Source organism: Trichomycterus rosablanca, chromosome 15 (genome assembly GCF_030014385.1).
Source record: "Trichomycterus rosablanca isolate fTriRos1 chromosome 15, fTriRos1.hap1, whole genome shotgun sequence".
In the NCBI taxonomy this organism is placed as follows: domain Eukaryota; kingdom Metazoa; phylum Chordata; class Actinopteri; order Siluriformes; family Trichomycteridae; genus Trichomycterus; species Trichomycterus rosablanca.
Genome location: NC_086002.1, coordinates 16,360,914 through 16,381,239, shown reverse-complemented (window position 1 = coordinate 16,381,239; position 20,326 = coordinate 16,360,914). Strand labels below are relative to the sequence as shown.

Sequence of the window (20,326 nt, the reverse complement as noted above, 5' to 3'; positions counted from 1 at the left end):
CATTATATCAATAATTAAGTGAAATAGAGTGGGTAAGGATGAGAAACAGATGAGAAACATTTTAAGCATCTTAAATGTTAACAGAAAAAAAAAAAAAAAATAGAAATGGATGGTCTTTTGTCCAACATCCTCTGGGAGTAAAATACGTCCGATTCCCACGCCTCCTCATCTCAAAATTCCAAAAGTATGCCCCAACACCGCCACACACACAAACATGAATATACACATATACTAGTTACATAAACCGTTTCGTGTCTGCAGCAACATTTATATCTCTTTGATACAGTATTACAAACAAATACATTTGAATGTGTTATGAAGGCATAATATTGTTGTTTTGATTATTTCATTTTAATTTTATTTCAATTTGGAGTCCATGCCAACTGCCCTGAATTTGATCTCTCAAAAGAGGCAGTAGGGTGACAAAGGATACATTTAATAAATAAATATAAATTAAAAAAAAAATACACTGATAGGATTAAAATGATGCAGATTAAAAAAAACCAAAAGTTATTTTTTTATTTTAACCTAAATTTGTGCTGGTAACAGTTAAGTTTTTAAAATAGATATTTGCCTCTACTTTTTAAGATTATGATGACAATTGATTATAAAAAGAGGGTTCTGCTTACACTGGATTACTCTGAAAGAGTATTGGGATTTTTTGTTAGAATTGTGCAGTTATTTCCAACATGTGTACTGTATCACTAATATTTAACTGTTCAAATATTAGCTCGTTAAACAAAGCTGAGCTTGTTTAGATTTGCTTCAGTGGCATTTAATTCTGAAGGCAGTTACCCAAGTAGAAGTAGAAATCAGGCAGGTACCCAAGTTCAGTAGAAATCACACTGTAAAGGGGAAGTTTCACAATATCGTGGAGTTAAGTTACTTGTCAGCACATATAAATAACTACTTTAAAATGAGGAGCAGTAAATTGTTTACCTATTTAAAAAAGCGCAGTGGTGTATTACCACCATCTAAGTTCCTCTGTTTTTTTCATTCACTAAGATTCCAGTATGACCCAGTTCGCTGCTAACCATGTAATAATAAAAAATGAATGACATGTGACAAGACATTTAATTTCTGCAGGCACAGTAAAGAACATTTACCATGACACATGGCATGTCAGTGACACAGATATTGAAATGGTCATGCAGGTGCTCCTACACACCAGAGATCAGAGCAATGCAAAAAACAGTTACATGCCAACTTGACATCTGCAACTGCCTTTGAGATTTTCTCCACCTAGGACTAAAATAAATACAGTGGACTGACAACCTGACACCCAGTGGACTGACACCCTATGCCACTGTCTGGTTAATATACTAGGCTATTGATCCCAAGGTCCCCCGTTTAGGCAATGCCAAGCTGCCTCTGCTGGGCCCCTGAACAACACTATTAACCCTAATTTGCTTGTATTTATTCGTTCACAATTGTTAAGTTCCTTTTTTTTTTTTTTTTTTTTTTTTAAAGAAAAAAAAAGAAAGAGTGTCTGCTAAATGCTATAAATATAAATATGGTAGCTTTACCTACTCTTGATCACCACTAACACAACTAACAGCTACAACCCCTGGCAAAAATTATGGAATCACCACTCTTGGAAGATGTTCTTTCAATTGTTTAATTTTGTAGAAAAAAAAGAAATCGCAGACATGCCACAAAACTATCATTTCTCAAACTGTCAACCCTCTGGCATTAAGAAACAATAAAAAAAGAAACAAATATAATAGTTGTGGTCAGTCACAATTGCTTTTTTTTAGATCAAGTAGAGGAAAAAAATATGGAATCACTCAAATCTGAGGAAAAAATTATGGAATCATTAGAAAACACTGCACCATTATTACTTTGTTGCACCACCTCTGGCTTTTATAATGGTTTAAACTCTATGAGGCATGGAGTTAACTAATGACAAACAGTATTCTTCATCAATCTGCCTTCAACTGTCTCTTGCTGTTGCCAGATCAGCTTTGCAGGTTGGAACCTTGTCATTGACCATTTTCTTCAATTTCCACCAGAGATTTTCAAATGGATTGAGATCCGGACTATTTGCAGGCCATGCCATTGACATTATATGTTTTCTTGAAGGAAAGTTTTCACGTCCTTTGCCCTATGGCAAGATGCATTATCATCTTGAAAAATGAAGTCATCATCACCAAACATCCTTTCAACTGATGGAATAAGAAAAGCGTCCAAAATTTCAATGTGGACTTTGGCATTTATTGAAGACCATCTCCTCTGTGCCTTTACCCGACATGCAGGCCCATTTCATCAACAACTGTGGAAATTAACATGTTTTCTTTAATAATAATAATAAAAATAATTATCCATTTTATTTATGGCGCCTTTCAAAACACTCAAGGACACCTTACAAAAGCAAGAAAGTAACAGACATCAATAAACCATTAAAATCTAATAGAAAAATCAATAAAGATAAATACAATAAAATCAATACAATCTCTAAACAGTCAAATGTAATCACTATTAAACAAATATTGGGGTAGTAGTACCAATCAAGTTTGAAAGATTAGTAGAAGGCTAGCTTGAAGAGGTGAGTTTTAAGTTGGGATTTAAAAGTAGAGAAACAATCGATAGTACGGATATGGATTGGGAGGGTGTTCCAGAGAGAAGGGGCAGAGTGGCTAAAAGCCCTCGCACCCATAGTCGACAGGCGGACAGAAGGAATAGAAAGCTGGAAGGCTGAGGAAGACCTAAGAGTGCGGGTGGGATTGTAGAATTGGAGTAAATCGGAGATGTAAGAGGGTGCTAGACCATGTAGAGCTTTGAATGTGAATAACAAGATCTTAAAGTGTATGCGATAATTTACGGGGAGCCAGTGAAGCTGTCTGAGAACTGGAGTGATGTGATTAGTTGAGGGTGAGCCAGAGATAATCCGTGCAGCGGAGTTTTGGACTAGTTGGAGTTTTTGTAATGATTTATGAGGTAAGCCGAATAGGATTGAATTACAGTAGTCAATTCGGGATGTTACCAGCGCATGGACGAGAATGGCAGTACTTGTTTGACTGAGGAACGGGCGTAGGCGGTTGATATTCCTTAAGTGGAAGTAGGCAGATCGTGTAATGTTATTGATGTGTGCTTTGAAAGAAAGATGACTGTCAAGAACAACACCCAGGCTTTTAACCTGGGAAGAAGGCGAAATGACAGAGTTTTCAAAGTTCAAAGTAAACGATTTGGTTTTGGCGAGAGTGGTCTTAGTTCCCACAAGGAGAATTTGGGTTTTATCTGTATTAACCATCAGGAAGTTTTTAGAGAACCAGTTTTTAGTTTCGTCTAAGCAGTCAGATAGGGTAGAAGGTGGGAGCAAGGCATTAGGTTTAGTGGATAAGTATAGTTGGGTGTCATCAGCATAACAGTGGAATTGGATTTTATGTTTCCTAAATATTTGACCAACAGGTAGAAGGTAAATAATAAATAAGAGAGGTCCTAGAACAGAGCCCTGTGGGACACCACAAACAACTTCAGATGGGTGAGACTGAAAATGTTTGAGTTGAACGAACTGGCTACGACCATTAATATAGGAGAAAAACCATGCAAAAACAGTATCAGTAAGTCCAATTGATTTGAGGCGGTCCAGCAAGATTTTGTGTGAGATAGTATCGAAGGCCGCCTTCAGATCTAGAAGAATGAGAATGGTTAGCAAACTAGAGTCAGCTGCCACTAGAAGGTCATTAGTTATTTTAAGAAGTGCCGTTTCTGTGCTATGTAGAGGGCGAAAACCAGACTGGAAAGCCTCATATAAATCGTTGTCTATTAGATATTTATGAACTTGAGCAAAAACAACTTTCTCAATAACTTTCGAAATAAAAGGTAGATTAGAAATAGGACGAAAGTTATTTAGGTCATTGGGATCCAAGCCAGGTTTCTTAAGTATGGGTGTAATAGTTGCCATCTTGAGAGGGGCAGGAAGAGAACCAGAAAGAAGAGATGATTGAACAATGGCAGTAATAGGAGTACACAGAGAGGAAACGCAAGATTTGACAAGGTTTGTAGGGAGAGGATCAAGAATGCAGGTTGAAGGTTTAGATTTTTGGATAAGGTGGGTTATTTCAGTTATAGTAGGAAGTTCAAAAGTAGATAGGGAACAAGAACATAGTACATGAGCAGTTGTACAGTCATAGCTTATAGTATTAACAGGTGGAGAGTACAGCTGCTGGTGAATATTTTGGATTTTGGAATTGAAGAATGACATAAACTTGTCACACAGTTCAGTTGAGTACATGTGGTTAGGTAAAGTGTCCGGTGGCTGCAAAATGTTATTCACAGTAGAAAAAAGTGCACGGGTGTTACCCTCAAACGCCCTAAATAGTGATCCATAGTAGGTAGATTTGGAAGCCGAGATAGCATCTTTATAATGCAGTAGGTGGTTATTATACATTTCCTTGTGCACAGTAAGTCCACTTTTCCTATACAGGCGTTCGAGCTGTCGTGCCCTTGATTTTAGTTGTCGTAGTTCAGTAGTGTACCATGGTGCAGTGCGAGTAAATGAAACAGTTCGTGTTTTTAATGGGGCAAATCATAGGCAGTTATCTTCATAAATTTCATTGGACAGACACCAAACAAAAGTTCCAGCATCATCACCTTGCCCAATGCAGATTCGCGATTCATCACTGAAGATCACTTTTATCCAGTCACCCACAGTCCACGATTGCTTTTCTTTAGCCTACTTTAACCTTGTTCTTTTCTTTTTAGGTGTTAATGGTGGCTTTTGTTTGGCTTTTCTGTATGTAAATCCCATTTCTTTTAGGTGATTTCTTACAGTTCAGTCACAGACATTGATTCCACTTTCCGGCCACTTGTTTCTCATTTGTTTTGTTGTGCATTTTCTGTTTTCAAGACATATTGCTTTGTTTTCTATCTTGATGCTTTGATGTCTTACTTGGTCTACCAGTATGCTTCCCTTTTACAACCTTCCCATTTTGTTTGTACTTGGTCCAGATTTTAAACACAGCTTACTGGGAACAACCAACATCTTTTGCGACATTCCACAATGATTTATCTTCTTGAAGGAGTTTTATAATCCTCTCATTTGTTTCAACTGACATATCTTGTGTTGGAACCATGATTCATGACAATCTGCTTTGTGCAACAGCTCTCCGAGGTGTGAGCACTCTTTTTAAACTGAAGAATAATTAGCAAATCTAATCTGCTGCAGATGTTTTGTTTTTAAACTGCAAATTACAGAGTGATTCCATAATTTTTTCCTCAGATTTGAGTGATTCCATATTTTTTTCCTCTACTTGATCTAAAAAAAGCAATTGTGACTGACCACAACTATTATATTTGTTTCTTTTTTTTTATTGTTTCTTAATGCCAGAAGGTTGACATTTTGAAAAATGATAGTTTTGTGGCATGTCTGTGATTTATTATTTTTCTACAAAATTAAACAATTGACAGAACATCTTCCAAGAGTGGTGATTCCATAATTTTTGCCAGGGGTTGTATATAAGTAAAACAAATTAATTTAAACAATGGAAGAACTTTTAGTAAATTTAAATAATTATTACAAGACGAGCTTTACACTTGTAATGCTATACACGGTGGTAATTCTCCTCTGTGGTGTGAGTTTGGCCAACCGAATTTGGGACAACTTTAATGAAATTACAGTCTAGTAAACAAAATAACAGAAATGCCTTCACTAAGGAATATACATTCATTGCTGCCTTCGAATAGGCCAAAATAAGGATTATTGAAAGTTGCTGCTTTTCATATGGAATAGTCTTTATCCAGTACAACGCTGACCAACACTCCGCATTGGTCGCTGCCTTCAGAATAGAATGCAGTTATTTGTTATCTAGGCCAAAATAAGGATTATTGAAAGTTGCTGCTTTTCGTATGGAATAGCCTTTATCCAGTACAACGCTGACCAACACTCCGCATTGGTCGCTGCCTTCAGAATAGAATGCAGTTATTTGTTATCTAGGGCTTTGTTGTTATATTTTGGGGCTTGAAAAAGGGGCTCACAATTTGGGGTCACTTACAGGGTGACGTGGGTGAGCTGAGTCCCCCGTCGGGGTGTGTATGGCAGGTTTTGGGGTCAGGCATAGAAAGGGGCACCGGCCGTGCCACCTGAGGAGGCGAAGGAAACAGGAATGAGCCGGCCATTTTGCTTTGACCACTCCCGTTAGGCTGCAGACACACACACTTGGTGAGGAATGACAGTGTAAAAAAAAAAAAACACACACACACACACACACACACACACACACACAAATGCATACGCATTCATTCACATCTCATGGTTCGGTGAATGAGTTAATGTAGAATACAGGAGGTAAAAAAAGACAGTATTAGGAGACGGAGCAGTGGTGTTAGATAGAGTTTCATTTGTTTGTAAGGAATGAGGGGAACTCAGTGTTAAAATGCATCTGTATGTTGACCGGTTGTGAAAGTGCAGTGTTGTTTTCTACCAGTTAAAACGATTACATAATGATTAAATAAATATGTATATACATATTTATATTTTGAACAAATGAAAAATTGAATGACCCATTAGATGACCTGTTAAGTTAGCAATTACCCAGTTTTTGTCCAGATAAAAACCAAACACACATCCTAACTTACTTGTGATTATATTAAATCAGGTAGGGCTTTTAATGTGTTTATAAAGTTTGTTGATACTGTTTTAATACTACTCAGTTTACTCATGGTGGATGTCACTAAAGTCTTTTGTTAACAAGCTTTTTGTCAGTTTCGTTGATAAGTTGAACTTTATGTATGTGTGTATGTGTTTTACCTGAGCGCCAGGCTGAGTCGTGCCATCAGCGCAAACAAACTGGACAAACTCCTTAAGTGGGTCCTGGTGATGGTGGTAGCGGATGGTGGGATGAGTAAAGTATGGGCTGGACTGCTGAATGATGGAGGGAGATGGGAAATGAAGGGCAGAAGCAGAAGCACGGGGACTTCCTGTCAAAGAAATAGATAGAGGGTAATCATTAGTGGTGGGTGATAAAACTGTAAGTGGAAAACATTTCATAGTACTGTAAGATTTTGATAAAACTAGCATCATTTACTGGGAACTTAATGACTACCAAACTGCTACTGTAGCATGTGGATGATTTACTGCATATTGGACAGCGTGCTACATATTGATGCATATTACATATTGATGATTTACTACTGTCGCATATTGATGATTTACTACTGTAGCATATTGATGACTTACTACTGTAACATGCTGATGATTTACTACTGTAACATATTGATGATTTACTACTGTAACATATTCTTGATTTACTATTGTAGCATATTGATGATTTACTACTGTAATATATTGATGATTTACTACTGTAGCATATTGATGATTTACTACTGTAGCATATTGATTATTTACTACTGTAACATATTGTTGATTTACTACTGTAGCATATTGATGATTTACTACTGTAACATATTGTTTACTTACTACTGTAGCATATTGATGATTTACTACTGTAACATATTGTTTACTTACTACTGTAGCATATTGATGATTTACTACTGTAACATATTGATTATTTACTACTGTAGCATATTGATGATTTACTACTGTAACATATTGTTGATTTACTACTGTAGCATATTTATGATTTACTACTGTAACATATTGTTGATTTACTACTGTAGCATATTTATGATTTACTACTGTAACATACTGATGATTTACTACCGTAGCATATTGATGATTTACTATCATAACTTATTGATGATTTACTACCGAAACATATTCATGATTTACTACTGTAACATTTACTACTGTAGCATATTGATGATTTACTACTGTAGCATAATGATTAGTTACTACTGTAACATATTGATTTACTACTGTAACATATTGATGATTTACTACTGTAGCATATTGATTAGTTACTACTGTAACATATTGATAGTTTACTACTGTAGCATTTTGATGAATTACTACTGTAACATATTGATGGTTAAAAAATGCCAAAAACAAACAAACTTGTGGACACATTAAAACAGTACATGCACCAATGTAATTTACATCATATATGCTTATCCAATAACTTTGTACTTTGATAAATACATGTTATTTTTCATCCTGACCATTATATGTATATTACACCCGCCAGCATTGTAAAAACCTACCACATCTGCTCTAAACATTCACATTAACATCAATTTAAAACAAATGGTTGTAAATCCTCATGACCTTTTCGTAGCTCTTTTTAGCTATGGCCTACCGATTGCAATGCCATGTTTTTTCTCCCCGGGTTGTTGGCTAGAATTAAATGTTTGGAAACATTGGAAACGTGAAAAAAGAAATGAGAAAATTATCTTCTGGGTTGGAATGCTTTTTAAATTTAGCACACGTAACCACTTTATTAACAGGATTGTTACACTGTTTGGATAGCTTTGCTTTTTGTACATTTCCTCCTCCACCACCTCCACGTCACCTGACGCTTCTTTTTGTCTCGGTTTATTTATCCTCTCACTCGGTCCTCTGCCAGTTTGAAGCAAGGCATATCTGTAGCTTATGAGCAGTAACAGGCTCAGCAACTAATTATAAAAAGAGGTCAACACACTCAGTTTTACAAGAGACTTTTGGTTGTACATTGGTTATTTATATGATGTTAGGTTCTGCATTTCTTTACCTATTCTTTTTACACAAATCATTTTCAGAATGAGCCATCTGGGTGGCTTTAATCAAAAATGGAAAAATGAAATGGACATGTTTGGCAATGCATAGCCTGATGCAAACTTTTCTGCAAACGGCTAAAGTAAATAACCGCCCACTGCAAGGAGTAGCTTATATACCATTTTGGAAAGATTGCAGTGGAGTGCTCACTAAGATGTGTGCTTTATGACCAAATACAAACCAGATGCTAAGGCTTAGCGTCTGATGCTCTGGGAAACAAAGAACAGGCATGTTAAGACTTTGTGCTATGACTCAGCCCTGTAGCAATAATCTTCTGGTCAGTGACTGTCACAAACAAACCACACTAATAACAACAGGGTAATGGATGAAGAAGAGTGAGAAAACAGTTAAAAAAAGAGATGCAAAGGGTGAATCAGGGTAGATGGACTGATATTGCCAGTGATGAATCCTACATGGAAATTTGCTTTATTAAATCTGATCTTATAAAAAATGTATTCTGAATTTTTTATATTTAGCATAAATAGCTCTCTTTTACCCTTCTCACCCGGGTCTCTTAAAAAAAGGTAATTTATTTTGCCGTAGTGTCCACTACTATTTTTCTCAGAATTTAAAATACTTAAGAGGTTTTGGGTTTTCAGAATGATTTCTGACATGTCTCACCTGGTCTCACTCCTGCCAGCATGGGCAGTGGGTGGTGTGTGAAGGCCATGCGGGGGGACCTCGTCTGAGTTGACAGGGCGCCGAAATCAAATTTCCCAGACGGCTTCTTTAGAGACCCGGGAGAGGACAGCCCTGCCAGAGACCACATGTCAACAACAACAAGCAACAAACAACAAACAACAGCAAGCTACACTCTCACTACCTGAGTACACCTTTACTATTAACGCTCAGTTAAAATCCCCCTTAAAAAATCCACATGCAGAAACCTAGCAAAAAAAGAAAATGTATTGAAGCAATTTGAAAACCCTCTAAAAGGGCTTGTTAGACATTACAGGGAGAAGCTAAGGCTGTTTAAAGAAGGCTGCACCAGTTTGAGGGTGCAATTTGCTACAGCACTGCCAAGACACTGACAGCTTACTCCTACACTAATGTTTGCTAGCCACAGTCTGTTAGGCTAGATGGTAGATGTAGGTAATTACATAATTGAATGATGGAACAAGTATGCTGCAACTACTCAAGCTATCTGACAGCAGCAAACAAATATTAAATAAGTCAATACAATCACAATTAATGTCAATTTATCCACAGCCTGCTCTCCCCCACTGTGCCAAGCTAACAAACAGGACTAATTAATACATAACAACTAAAGAAACTCTTATATACGAACTCAATTTTGCTTTGGAATACGGCCTCATTAAGTGTCATTTTTGTTAATTTTGTTAATTCTATTTATAATATTTTCTATAATTCTATTTTAATATGTTAGAATTAGGAACAGTTAAATGTTGGCTGAATAGATTTAAAACAAGAAACATTTTAAATGATGTTTGAAAATTGACGTGTTGAAGATCCCCCTTTTAATACCCCCTTTTGCACCTTTATTAGTTTTATATGCTCATAGAATATAAGGAAGGTGCCAAATTTTTTAAGTGTGAGGCATTGGCTTATTTTGGGTAATAATGTATAATGGAACATTCTGTATATGGCAGCATTCGTAGCTGAAACAGTATTTCTTTATGTAAAAATAAGGAATTGAAAGTAAAAACAGTTCTGTGATGTCTGTCAGATGTGTTTTTACACAATATTAGAAAAATAATTAATAAAAGAAAACCAATCCAATGATTGATAAATCTATTCTTGGATAGACTACATTAGCCGATATACATAGCAGTGCCATCCATCAGTTCAACAGCTCCTGTTACACATAACTCGGCAGAGAATGATAGATAGATGGAATATTGATGCAGGAAAAAAAATCAAGGTTTGTGTGTGGGTGGGAAAGAGGGGTGAAAATAACATGGTGAGGTGAGAAAATGTGGGAGCAAGTGACAGGAGGACAGCTCTTTAGTGGCAAATTATCAAGCCAACACTTCCACACACATACACACTACAAAAATGGCTCAAAAAAGAAGGGGTGGGGGGATCTTGACATACAGCACCATGCTTCAAAAACATTTGCTCTTAAACTTAGCTTCAGTTTCCATGTTATTTTTTCCCCAAAACATTAAAACATTAAATCCTATTTAGTCTTAAATCCATCAGTTTCAGTGTATATGTGTCTGTGTGTGTGTGTAAGTGTGCTTCAGACATGTGTGTGTGTGGGTGTGTGTAAATGTGTGTTAAGTCTGGAGCAGGTGGGAGTGTGTAAAAAAGACTCACTTCTTTTTTTCTATCCTTCACTCCATTTCTTTCTTTCCATAAATATTGTAAAAAGGCCCAGAGGGTGAATGCTATTAGGAGTGATATTGTGTTGCTAATCTCACTGAAACCAGCAGTGATGTAGTTTATCAAAAAACAAAAACAAAATGGGGGTGGCCAAGAGACCTACATCATTTTAAATCTTAAAATGTTTTTGAAATGACATTTCTCTTGTAATGTCTGGCAAGAAGGTGAGTTATGACCCATCTTTGCTCTTGCGTTTTTAAATAGTGAATATTCTTTGGGCATCAGTTTTATTTGTTTAGATTTACAAAAAACAATCAAATTGGTCAGTGAAAACACTAAACTTCATTTTTTGTCAATTACACTTTCTTGTTAAATAAAGGTTTGGGACAGTATTTTACAAAAAGTCCAAACTTCTGGCCAGATGGGTGGCACAGCAATCTAATGTGTTAGCCCACCAGCACTAAGATCTTGAGCTCTTGAGTTCGACCTGGCCAGGTGTCCAAGAGACATATTGGTACATTATCATGCTGCATTTGCATTTTGTTTGTGCAATTGCAGTTTGATTTGATGTGATCTGCAGCTTAATCCTAATTTTATTTCTGACTAAATTCAGAATCATATTTCTCTCCAAGTTGTTTAATGGCTTTAAAATGCTAAAAGCCGTAAAAGTAAATAAGATGTGTTGGTGATGTATTTATTTTTAATAGATATGTTAGATTATTATTAGTAAAAATATTTGTATTAGCAGTGACCAAACAGTAGGACCTCAGACACCAATAATGTCTGTTAAGTGCTTGGTGGCACAGCCAAGAACATATCCCATACTTTTTTGCCTTTGAAAATATGTTAGTAACATAAAACAGTAAACATTTAAACATTTAAAATGTAAACAAAAAAGTATCGTTTTACAGCCATTTTACAATGGATTTATAAAAGTTTTATAAGCAATACCTGTTGATGGAAATGTGGTCCTTATTTTAAATTAATTTATTACATTTAGGCACACACACACACACACAGCAGATGTCTCCTGTAGACACACGGAGGTGCCATCTGGGAGCAGAAACAAGGTTGGAAGAGTGTGAGCGTGTGTGCAGGAGTGTGTATGTTTGGTTCTGGCACAAACACCTAAAAGCGCACCTGTATACAGTATGTGTGTCATGTGTTGGTGTGTTTTGTGTGTGTATTTCTAACCATGGTATGAAAACTGCACGCCATCATTTTCATGTTTTATCTTCCTCTCCTGCACACTCGCCAAGTGGTGCTGCACTGCAAGTGTAAAAAAATGATCATTAACAAATGCAGAGAGAGACAGTCGGAAAGAGAGAGAAAGAGAGAGAGAGAGAGAGAGAGAGAGAGAGAGAGAGAGAGAGAGAGAGAGAGAGAGAGATTTGCTGATTGGAAAAAACTATCAAATTAGTAGAGAAACAAAAATGACTATAACTTAATCTAATAAATCTAACTCAACATCTGTGAGGGATTTTAGGACAATATTTTAGACATGCATCACCTTTACTCTTTGGGGTCACATTATTTTGAAGAATGGTGTTTTAAGTACCCTTCAAAAATTTTAATAGAAATAGCAGGTTGAGTTGGCTAACACTTACCTAAACACATTGGTTTTTATTTTTATTGATTTTTGTTTTAGCTGTTTATGTATACTGCTAATATAGACTTAGTAATGACAGAAAATATGTTAAGTGCAATTGACGGAGCAGCCACGATTCTGTCCCATAAGAAATAAAAATAGTATGAGTAAAGGGTCCTAGCATTAGTATCACATTTTAACAATGTACAAATCTACTGAATTTTAAACTATTGTTTCCAATGCATGTACAGTGTATCACAAAAGTGAGTACACCCCTCACATTTCTGCAAATATTTTATTATATCTTTTCATGGGACAACACTATAGACATGAAACTTGGATATAACTTAGAGTAGTCAGTGTACAGCTTGTATAGCAGTGTAGATTTACTGTCTTCTGAAAATAACTCAACACACAGCCATTAATGTCTAAATGGCTGGCAACATAAGTGAGTACACCCCACAGTGAACATGTCCAAATTGTGCCCAAAGTGTCAATATTTTGTGTGACCACCATTATTATCCAGCACTGCCTTAACCCTCCTGGGCATGGAATTCACCAGAGCTGCACAGGTTGCTACTGGAATCCTCTTCCACTCCTCCATGATGACATCACGGAGCTGGTGGATGTTAGACACCTTGAACTCCTCCACCTTCCACTTGAGGATGCGCCACAGGTGCTCAATTGGGTTTAGTCCATCACCTTTACCTTCAGCTTCCTCAGCAAGGCAGTTGTCATCTTGGAGGTTGTGTTTGGGGTCGTTATCCTGTTGGAAAACTGCCATGAGGCCCAGTTTTCGAAGGGAGGGGATCATGCTCTGTTTCAGAATGTCACAGTACATGTTGGAATTCATGTTTCCCTCAATGAACTGCAGCTCCCCAGTGCCAGCAACACTCATGCAGCCCAAGACCATGATGCTACCACCACCATGCTTGACTGTAGGCAAGATACAGTTGTCTTGGTACTTCTCACCAGGGCGCCGCCACACATGCTGGACACCATCTGAGCCAAACAAGTTTATCTTGGTCTCGTCAGACCACAGGGCATTCCAGTAATCCATGTTCTTGGACTGCTTGTCTTCAGCAAACTGTTTGCGGGCTTTCTTGTGCGTCAGCTTCCTTCTGGGATGACGACCATGCAGACCGAGTTAATGCAGTGTGCGGCGTATGGTCTGAGCACTGACAGGCTGACCTCCCACATCTTCAACCTCTGCAGCAATGCTGGCAGCACTCATGTGTCTATTTTTTAAAGCCAACCTCTGGATATGACGCCGAACACGTGGACTCAACTTCTTTGGTCGACCCTGGCAAAGCCTGTTCCGAGTGGAACCTGTCCTGGAAAACCGCTGTATGACCTTGGCCACCATGCTGTAGCTCAGTTTCAGGGTGTTAGCAATCTTCTTATAGCCCAGGCCATCTTTGTGGAGAGCAACAATTCTATTTCTCACATCCTCAGAGAGTTATTTGCCATGAGGTGCCATGTTGAATATCCAGTGGCCAGTATGAGAGAATTGTACCCAAAACACCAAATTTAACAGCCCTGCTCCCCATTTACACCTGGGACCTTGACACATGACACCAGGGAGGGACAACGACACATTTGGGCACAATTTGGACATGTTCACTGTGGGGTGTACTCACTTATGTTGCCAGCTATTTAGACATTAATGGCTGTGTGTTGAGTTATTTTCAGAAGACAGTAAATCTACACTGCTATACAAGCTGTACACTGACTACTCTAAGTTATATCCAAGTTTCATGTCTATAGTGTTGTCCCATGAAAAGATATAATGAAATATTTGCAGAAATGTGAGGGGTGTACTCACTTTTGTGATACACTGTATGTGTTTTTTCATCTTTGCCCTGTAATGAGAGTAATACATAAACTTGTGTGTTTGTGTGCATGTGGTCGTATATCTGTTTGTTCACCTGCATCCACATCATTGGGCCAGCCACTGGACTGAGAGCTGGTGCCTGCAGGAGAGCGTGTGGAGTAGAAGACGTCATCCACTGGACTGTCCATTTCACTGTCATCTATAGACTTACGTTTGGTTGAGCTACAAACATTGAGAAAAGTGCATAAATAGTCAAAACTGTAAAACAACTCAAAACATTGTGGTTTTTAAACACTGTTAACTGTGAAGAATTTGTAGGCTGTCAACACACACATACACAGGTAAAAAGACAGATAGGCTACCTCCGAGGAAGACTCGCGTACAGCTCCACCTCGGCCCTGCAGCACCATCCAGAGAGAGCAAGAGAGATGGAGGAAGAGATAGAAAGAGAGATGACAGGACAGATGAAAACACCAAAGAAATAATGACAGTGATGGACAAAGGAAGTGGCAAATTTGAAAACATGAGTATATTTATGTAAAGCGGCCTATCTGTGTTGTAGTTGTGCATGTGGGTTGGAGTGTGTGTACCTGGTAGATGGTGGCGATGTCAACGAACGTCGGCCCAGTGCTACTTGGTTGATATTGTAGTATCCAGGATTTTCCAGTTCTGCCAATGAAAAATTTGGACCCGATGCCGAGGCAACAGGAGCTGAGAAACAACAAATAAGAAAAAGAGTATTAAAGATTAAAATAAAACACTGCTTTTATTACTATATTGTTTGCCCCAACTTTGCCAGAAATTGGATTTGTATATATACATACACTTACACACATAAAGTAGCAACAAGAAATATTCAAAAAATATCTAAAAAAAAGATTTGTAACTTTTTCTGCAGAGCACAATTTGACTTTAAATGAAGTCTGTATCAGTTGGACAATGCTGCAAATGAACAAAGAAAATGGATATACAGTATAATATATTTTAGAGTAGCAGGACATTTAAGTAATACTGCCATATCCAAATGATTCATCCCCTACATAATATTGCGAATCTTAAAACCAACTGCCAGTCTGTATACCGTAAAGTTGGGTTGCCTTAACGGTGCCTTAAATGCTGCCTTAACGGTGAAAGCAATCCCAGCAACTTTTCTCACAGAAAAAAGAAAAATGTGGCAGATGGTGCGGAGAAACGAGTTATTTTTAAACATAAATAAATTATTATTGATTTTTTATTTGTATAAACTTGCACAAGTATCATTTATTTGCATTATTTGTCGGTACATGGGGGGAGATGTTAGTTGACATGCTAGCACATTGTGCCACCCCATCCTATTGGTTTGAATGGCATGAGGCTAACTGTTAGCTTAGTAAGTGAAAACTGATGGAATCGCTAAGTAGTGCGTTCGAATAGGCTGACTTATAAGTCAATGACTTATTAGTATCCTCTGTACTTACTGGGCAGTAAGACAGCAAGGCAGCTCACTAGGTTTTCGAACAGACCCTATAATAGATTGAGTTTTTTTTTTCTACACACAAATGCCAGCAATTTCAAAGTGAAAACAGGGTTTAGAAAATATGCTATTTTATTTTACTGACAAAAATGGTTTATTTAGGGATTACATATCTGTACACACCCTTGGCCTAGTACTTGGTTAATGCACCTTTGGCAGCAATTTAGCTTCAAGGTGTCTTGGGAAGGAAGCTACAAGCTTGCCACACTTGTTTCTGGACATTTTTGCCCCTTCCTCTTGGCATATCCTTGCAAGCTCCGTCAGGTTGGATGGGGAGCGTCGGTACAGAGCCATTTTTAGCTCCTTCCACAGATGTTTGGTTGGATTCAGGTCTGGGCTCTGGCTGGGCCACTCAAGGACATTCACAGACTTTCTCTGTTGTTGTCATGTTGAAAGGTAAACCTTTGCCCCAGCCTGAGGTCCAGAGCGCTATGGAGCAAGTTTTCTTCAAGGATCTCGGTATACTTAGCTGCATTCATCTTTCCCTCTATCAGAACTAGTCGCCCCAGTCCCGCTGCAGAAAAACATCCCCACATCATGATGATGCCACCGCCATGCTTCACTGTAGGGATGGTATTAGCCAGGTGATGAGCTGTGTCTGGTTTCCTCCAGACGTGACACTTGGTATTCAGACCAAAAGTTCAATTTTGGTTTCATCAGACCAGAGAATCTTGTTTCTCATGGTTTGAGAGTCCTCTAGGTGCCTTTTGGCAAACTCAAACTTTTGGCGAACGGTCATGTGTCTTTTTGTAAGGAATGGCTTTCGACTGGCCACTCTACAATAAAGGCATGGTTTGTGGAGTGCTGCCTGGATGGTTGATCTTCTGATAGGTTCTCCCATCTCCACAATGATACGCTGGAGAACTGTCAGAGTGACCCTTGGGTTCCTGCTCACCTCCCTGGCCAAGGCCCGTCTTCTCTGATCGCTCAGTTTGGCCCAGGCAGCCAGGTCTAGGAAGATTTTTGGTGGATCCAAACTTCTTCCATTTACGAATGATGGTGGCCACTGTGCTCTTTGGGACCTGTAAAGCTGCAGCAATTTTTCTGCACCCTTCTCCAGATCTATGACTTGACACAATCCTGTTTCTGAGGTCTGGAGATCATTCCTTTGACCCAATGGCTTGGAGTTTGCTCTGATATGCACTGTCAACTAAGGGACCTTATATAGGCTGGCGTTGGCAATCCCCAATCATGTCCAATCAATTGAATATACCACAGGTGGACTCCAATTAAATTGTAGAAACATCTCAAGCAGTATCAGTGAAAACAAAATGTACCTCAGCTCACTTTTGAGTGTCATATCAAAGGGTGTGCACACTTGTGTACATATGATATTTTTCATTTAGATTTTTTAAAAAATTAGCAAATGTCTAAAAACCTGCTTTCACTATTTTGTGTAGAATTTCATGACAGAAATGAACTTAATCTATTATAAAATAAGTCTGTAATGTAATATAATGTGGAGAAGGTGTGCAGACTTTCCAGCTTGACTGTAAGTGCACAACCACTTGCTTATGGAGACTCGTCTGCACTGACCCACTACACTGCTTTCTAATGAACTTATTTTGTCCACAATTTCAATGTAACAAAACTTAAAAGTAATATGTAACCTTTTAATAAAGAAATTGGCCAAAAAGAATAGTAGGCTTGAAGCAAGTAAACAAGGACCTCAATGTTAATACTGACTTTATCTTGCTTACAAGAAGTGTTGTGTTAAACAAGATTAACATGTGCAGGACACAAACCAGACATACAGCACTGACTGCAGGGATGCACAATTATTTTTACACATCGTCATCCACAATCAAAGTCAGAATGTTTTAGGCAGCATAGACTGCTTAATACAGCAGTAATCTTGATTGTAGCTTTAAAATGTTGGGTGTGGCCATGCAGTCACTGTTGGATCTTTAAGCAAGTCCCTAATTCTTTTGACTCCAGTGGTGTCAATTAATGGCTGACCCTGTGCCCTGGCAGCAGCTTCCAAATAAACTGAGATATGTGCAAAATGAACTCCATTGTACTGCACATATGTACATGTACACTACCGGTCAAAAGTTTTAGAACACCTCAATTTTTCCAGTTTTTTATTGAAACTAAAGCAGTTCAGTTTTGTTCTATGTTTTCATTTCAAAGTACAATAAGACATTAAACTGCATAAATTTCAATAAAAACTGGAAAAACTGGGGTGTTCTAAAACTTTTGACCGGTAGTGTATATGTGACAAATAAAGGCATTCAATCTACCCTAGATTTTCATTATATCTGCAGTTAATACTGCACAGAGGTCTGTACAAATCACTAATACACTGTTGTTTCTTGTGTTCTTTCTACGGTTTGAAATTAAATAGTGCATAAAACACACTACATAAATGCATGCCAATGTCTCAAAATTACACTACATTTACATTAAAAAACTACTAAGTTTTGAGTGAGAAAAGACTAAAGTATATTAAGCCCTTGTTTTCTCTATAGGTTAGCACCCACATTGTATTGCACTGTTTTAAACCTGTTAGAATTTTGATTATACAACATAAAGCAACATAAAGCCAGTTTGTTATTTTGTGTTTGTTCTACTTGTACAATTTTAACTGCCCACATGAAAATAAAATCTAAAAATCTTGTTTGGCAGCACATGGTTATGAACTACTTCTGGACTTTGTAGAGAGTGAAGTAAAGCCTATAAAAAGTAAAGCCTGTGAAAAGGACCACAAGAAATTGATGTTTGTAAATTAATAAAACATGTGAATGTGCATGTGTGTAGGTTCACTTACTCTGTGACACTCGTACTAGTTCAGCTGCGTTCCAAACCCCTGATGTTACAAAGCAGTCCTGGAAGCTCAAGTGTCCTGCAGAGGCAGACATTACAACAAGTCCTTCACAAAAAACAGAACATAGATGTGGGCACGGTGTATCTATCAAATCTTTTTTAAATGAATAGATCGAGATGACTTGGTTTACACCAGGGGTGTCCAAACTTTTTTCTAGAAGGGCCAGATTTGATAATGTGAAAGTGCCCGAGGGCCAACAGTCCCTGATGACATTATTTTAAACAATAAAATATGCAGGCCGCTCAGGTGGCGCAGCGGTAAAGTATGCTAGCTCACCAGAGTTGGGGCTTCGACTACATCGTATCGAATCTCAGCTCTGCCTTTCCGGCTGGCTGGGCGGCTGTATGAACAACAATTGGCTGTTGTTCAGGGTTAGAGGGTAAGAAAGTCGGATCATAGGTCCCCATAACTGGTGAGACTGCGGCCCCTGCTAGCTGACTGATGGCGCCTGCACAGGGCTGAGGAATAATGCTGATGGGGGTGTGGCCCTCCATACACAGTGCCCGTCAAGTATATTAACTCGACTCGTGCAGGTGCACTATCTGTACTGACTGTGCGTACCGGAGGGGGCGCAAGTCAGTTGAGAGGCGTCCTCAGTCAGCGGTGAAGGGTCGAATCAGTATAGAGGACGCATTCTGAGTAATTGGACACAACTAGACTGGGGGATAAAAAATGGGGGGAAAAGAGGGGAAATATATATATATATATATATATATAATATGCATATAATACGCTGTTATTTAATCATTTTATTTTCACACAGTGAACAACAACCAAATGTAAACATTCAGGTGCCAAACATGGTTTGGGTTTAAACTATAACAATGCATGGCCTTTGGAGTATTTCCTGGCATAAAGAACCATAAGACAAAAGAGGAGACGTTCATATTGAACAATACTTGACACTGTGCTTAAGTTATCTGGCTAACTCAGAAATCATGCTTTTCAAAATATTTTGATCTAATATTGTGCATCAATAAAACATCAAAACACAGACACGATTATTTCATAGATCTATTAAGAAAACTTTTAATACTGTAATGTGCAGAAACAAGACTGGGAAATACTGTTCTAAATTACCATTTAAACACCTATAAATACCAGAAACAATCAAGTTACCAGACAATATCTTTACTTTGTAAATCAAGTTATTTACTGCTATAAAAAAGTTCAATTATGTTAATAAACAGTCCGTGTAAACACTTAGTCCATATAAATATTAGATACAAATGTGTTTTTTAAAAAACTACAAACATCACAAATATAAATCATGTTTACAACCATGTGATTGAATAACCTGAATAAACTGCAGAGATGAAACATCACGCAGCAAACGAGTTTCACTTCTTTCTCAAACAATAGCGGAGGGGGAGGCGGAGATAAGCGGTTTGATGGACAGGTCTAGCAGCCAATCGAAATACTCGTTAAAGAGCTTGCGTGATTTCATTCATCTTTTCATTGGTGATTTTGATATTCGCTGCTATGGACAGACAGAGATTTACACAGATGCTGCTCCATGTCAAGTGACAACCAAATTTGATTATTAGTTGACCTAATAATAAATGTTGAAAAATATTAAACAGTATACTTTAGTAAGGTTTGTTTTTGCTCCGTCAAAGTTTTCCACT

At 37.9% G+C, this 20,326-nt stretch overlaps 1 protein-coding gene across 11 annotated transcripts in view; it reads right to left on the bottom strand.

Annotated features, from left to right (window-relative positions):
* The window catches only part of LOC134329629 (nuclear factor 1 X-type-like), a 141,073-nt gene that overhangs the window by 11,258 nt on the left and 109,489 nt on the right, over window positions 1-20,326 (bottom strand). For 4 of the 11 annotated variants that reach the window (XM_063010918.1, XM_063010922.1, XM_063010921.1 and 1 more), the window contains 9 exons: window positions 18,642-18,716; window positions 14,949-15,069; window positions 14,721-14,756; window positions 14,453-14,580; window positions 12,131-12,205; window positions 9,272-9,403; window positions 6,749-6,918; window positions 5,994-6,156; window positions 2,077-2,272 (listed from right to left, as the gene is read on the bottom strand). In XM_063010918.1, the coding sequence (XP_062866988.1) occupies window positions 2,241-2,272; window positions 5,994-6,156; window positions 6,749-6,918; window positions 9,272-9,403; window positions 12,131-12,205; window positions 14,453-14,580; window positions 14,721-14,756; window positions 14,949-15,069; window positions 18,642-18,716 (932 nt within the window). In that variant the 3' untranslated portion in view covers window positions 2,077-2,240. Of the gene's footprint in view, window positions 1-2,076; window positions 2,273-5,993; window positions 6,157-6,748; window positions 6,919-9,271; window positions 9,404-12,130; window positions 12,206-14,452; window positions 14,581-14,720; window positions 14,757-14,948; window positions 15,070-18,641; window positions 18,717-20,326 lie in introns of those variants that run through there. The other 7 variants (XM_063010919.1, XM_063010923.1, XM_063010927.1 and 4 more) reach the window with 7 other exon arrangements.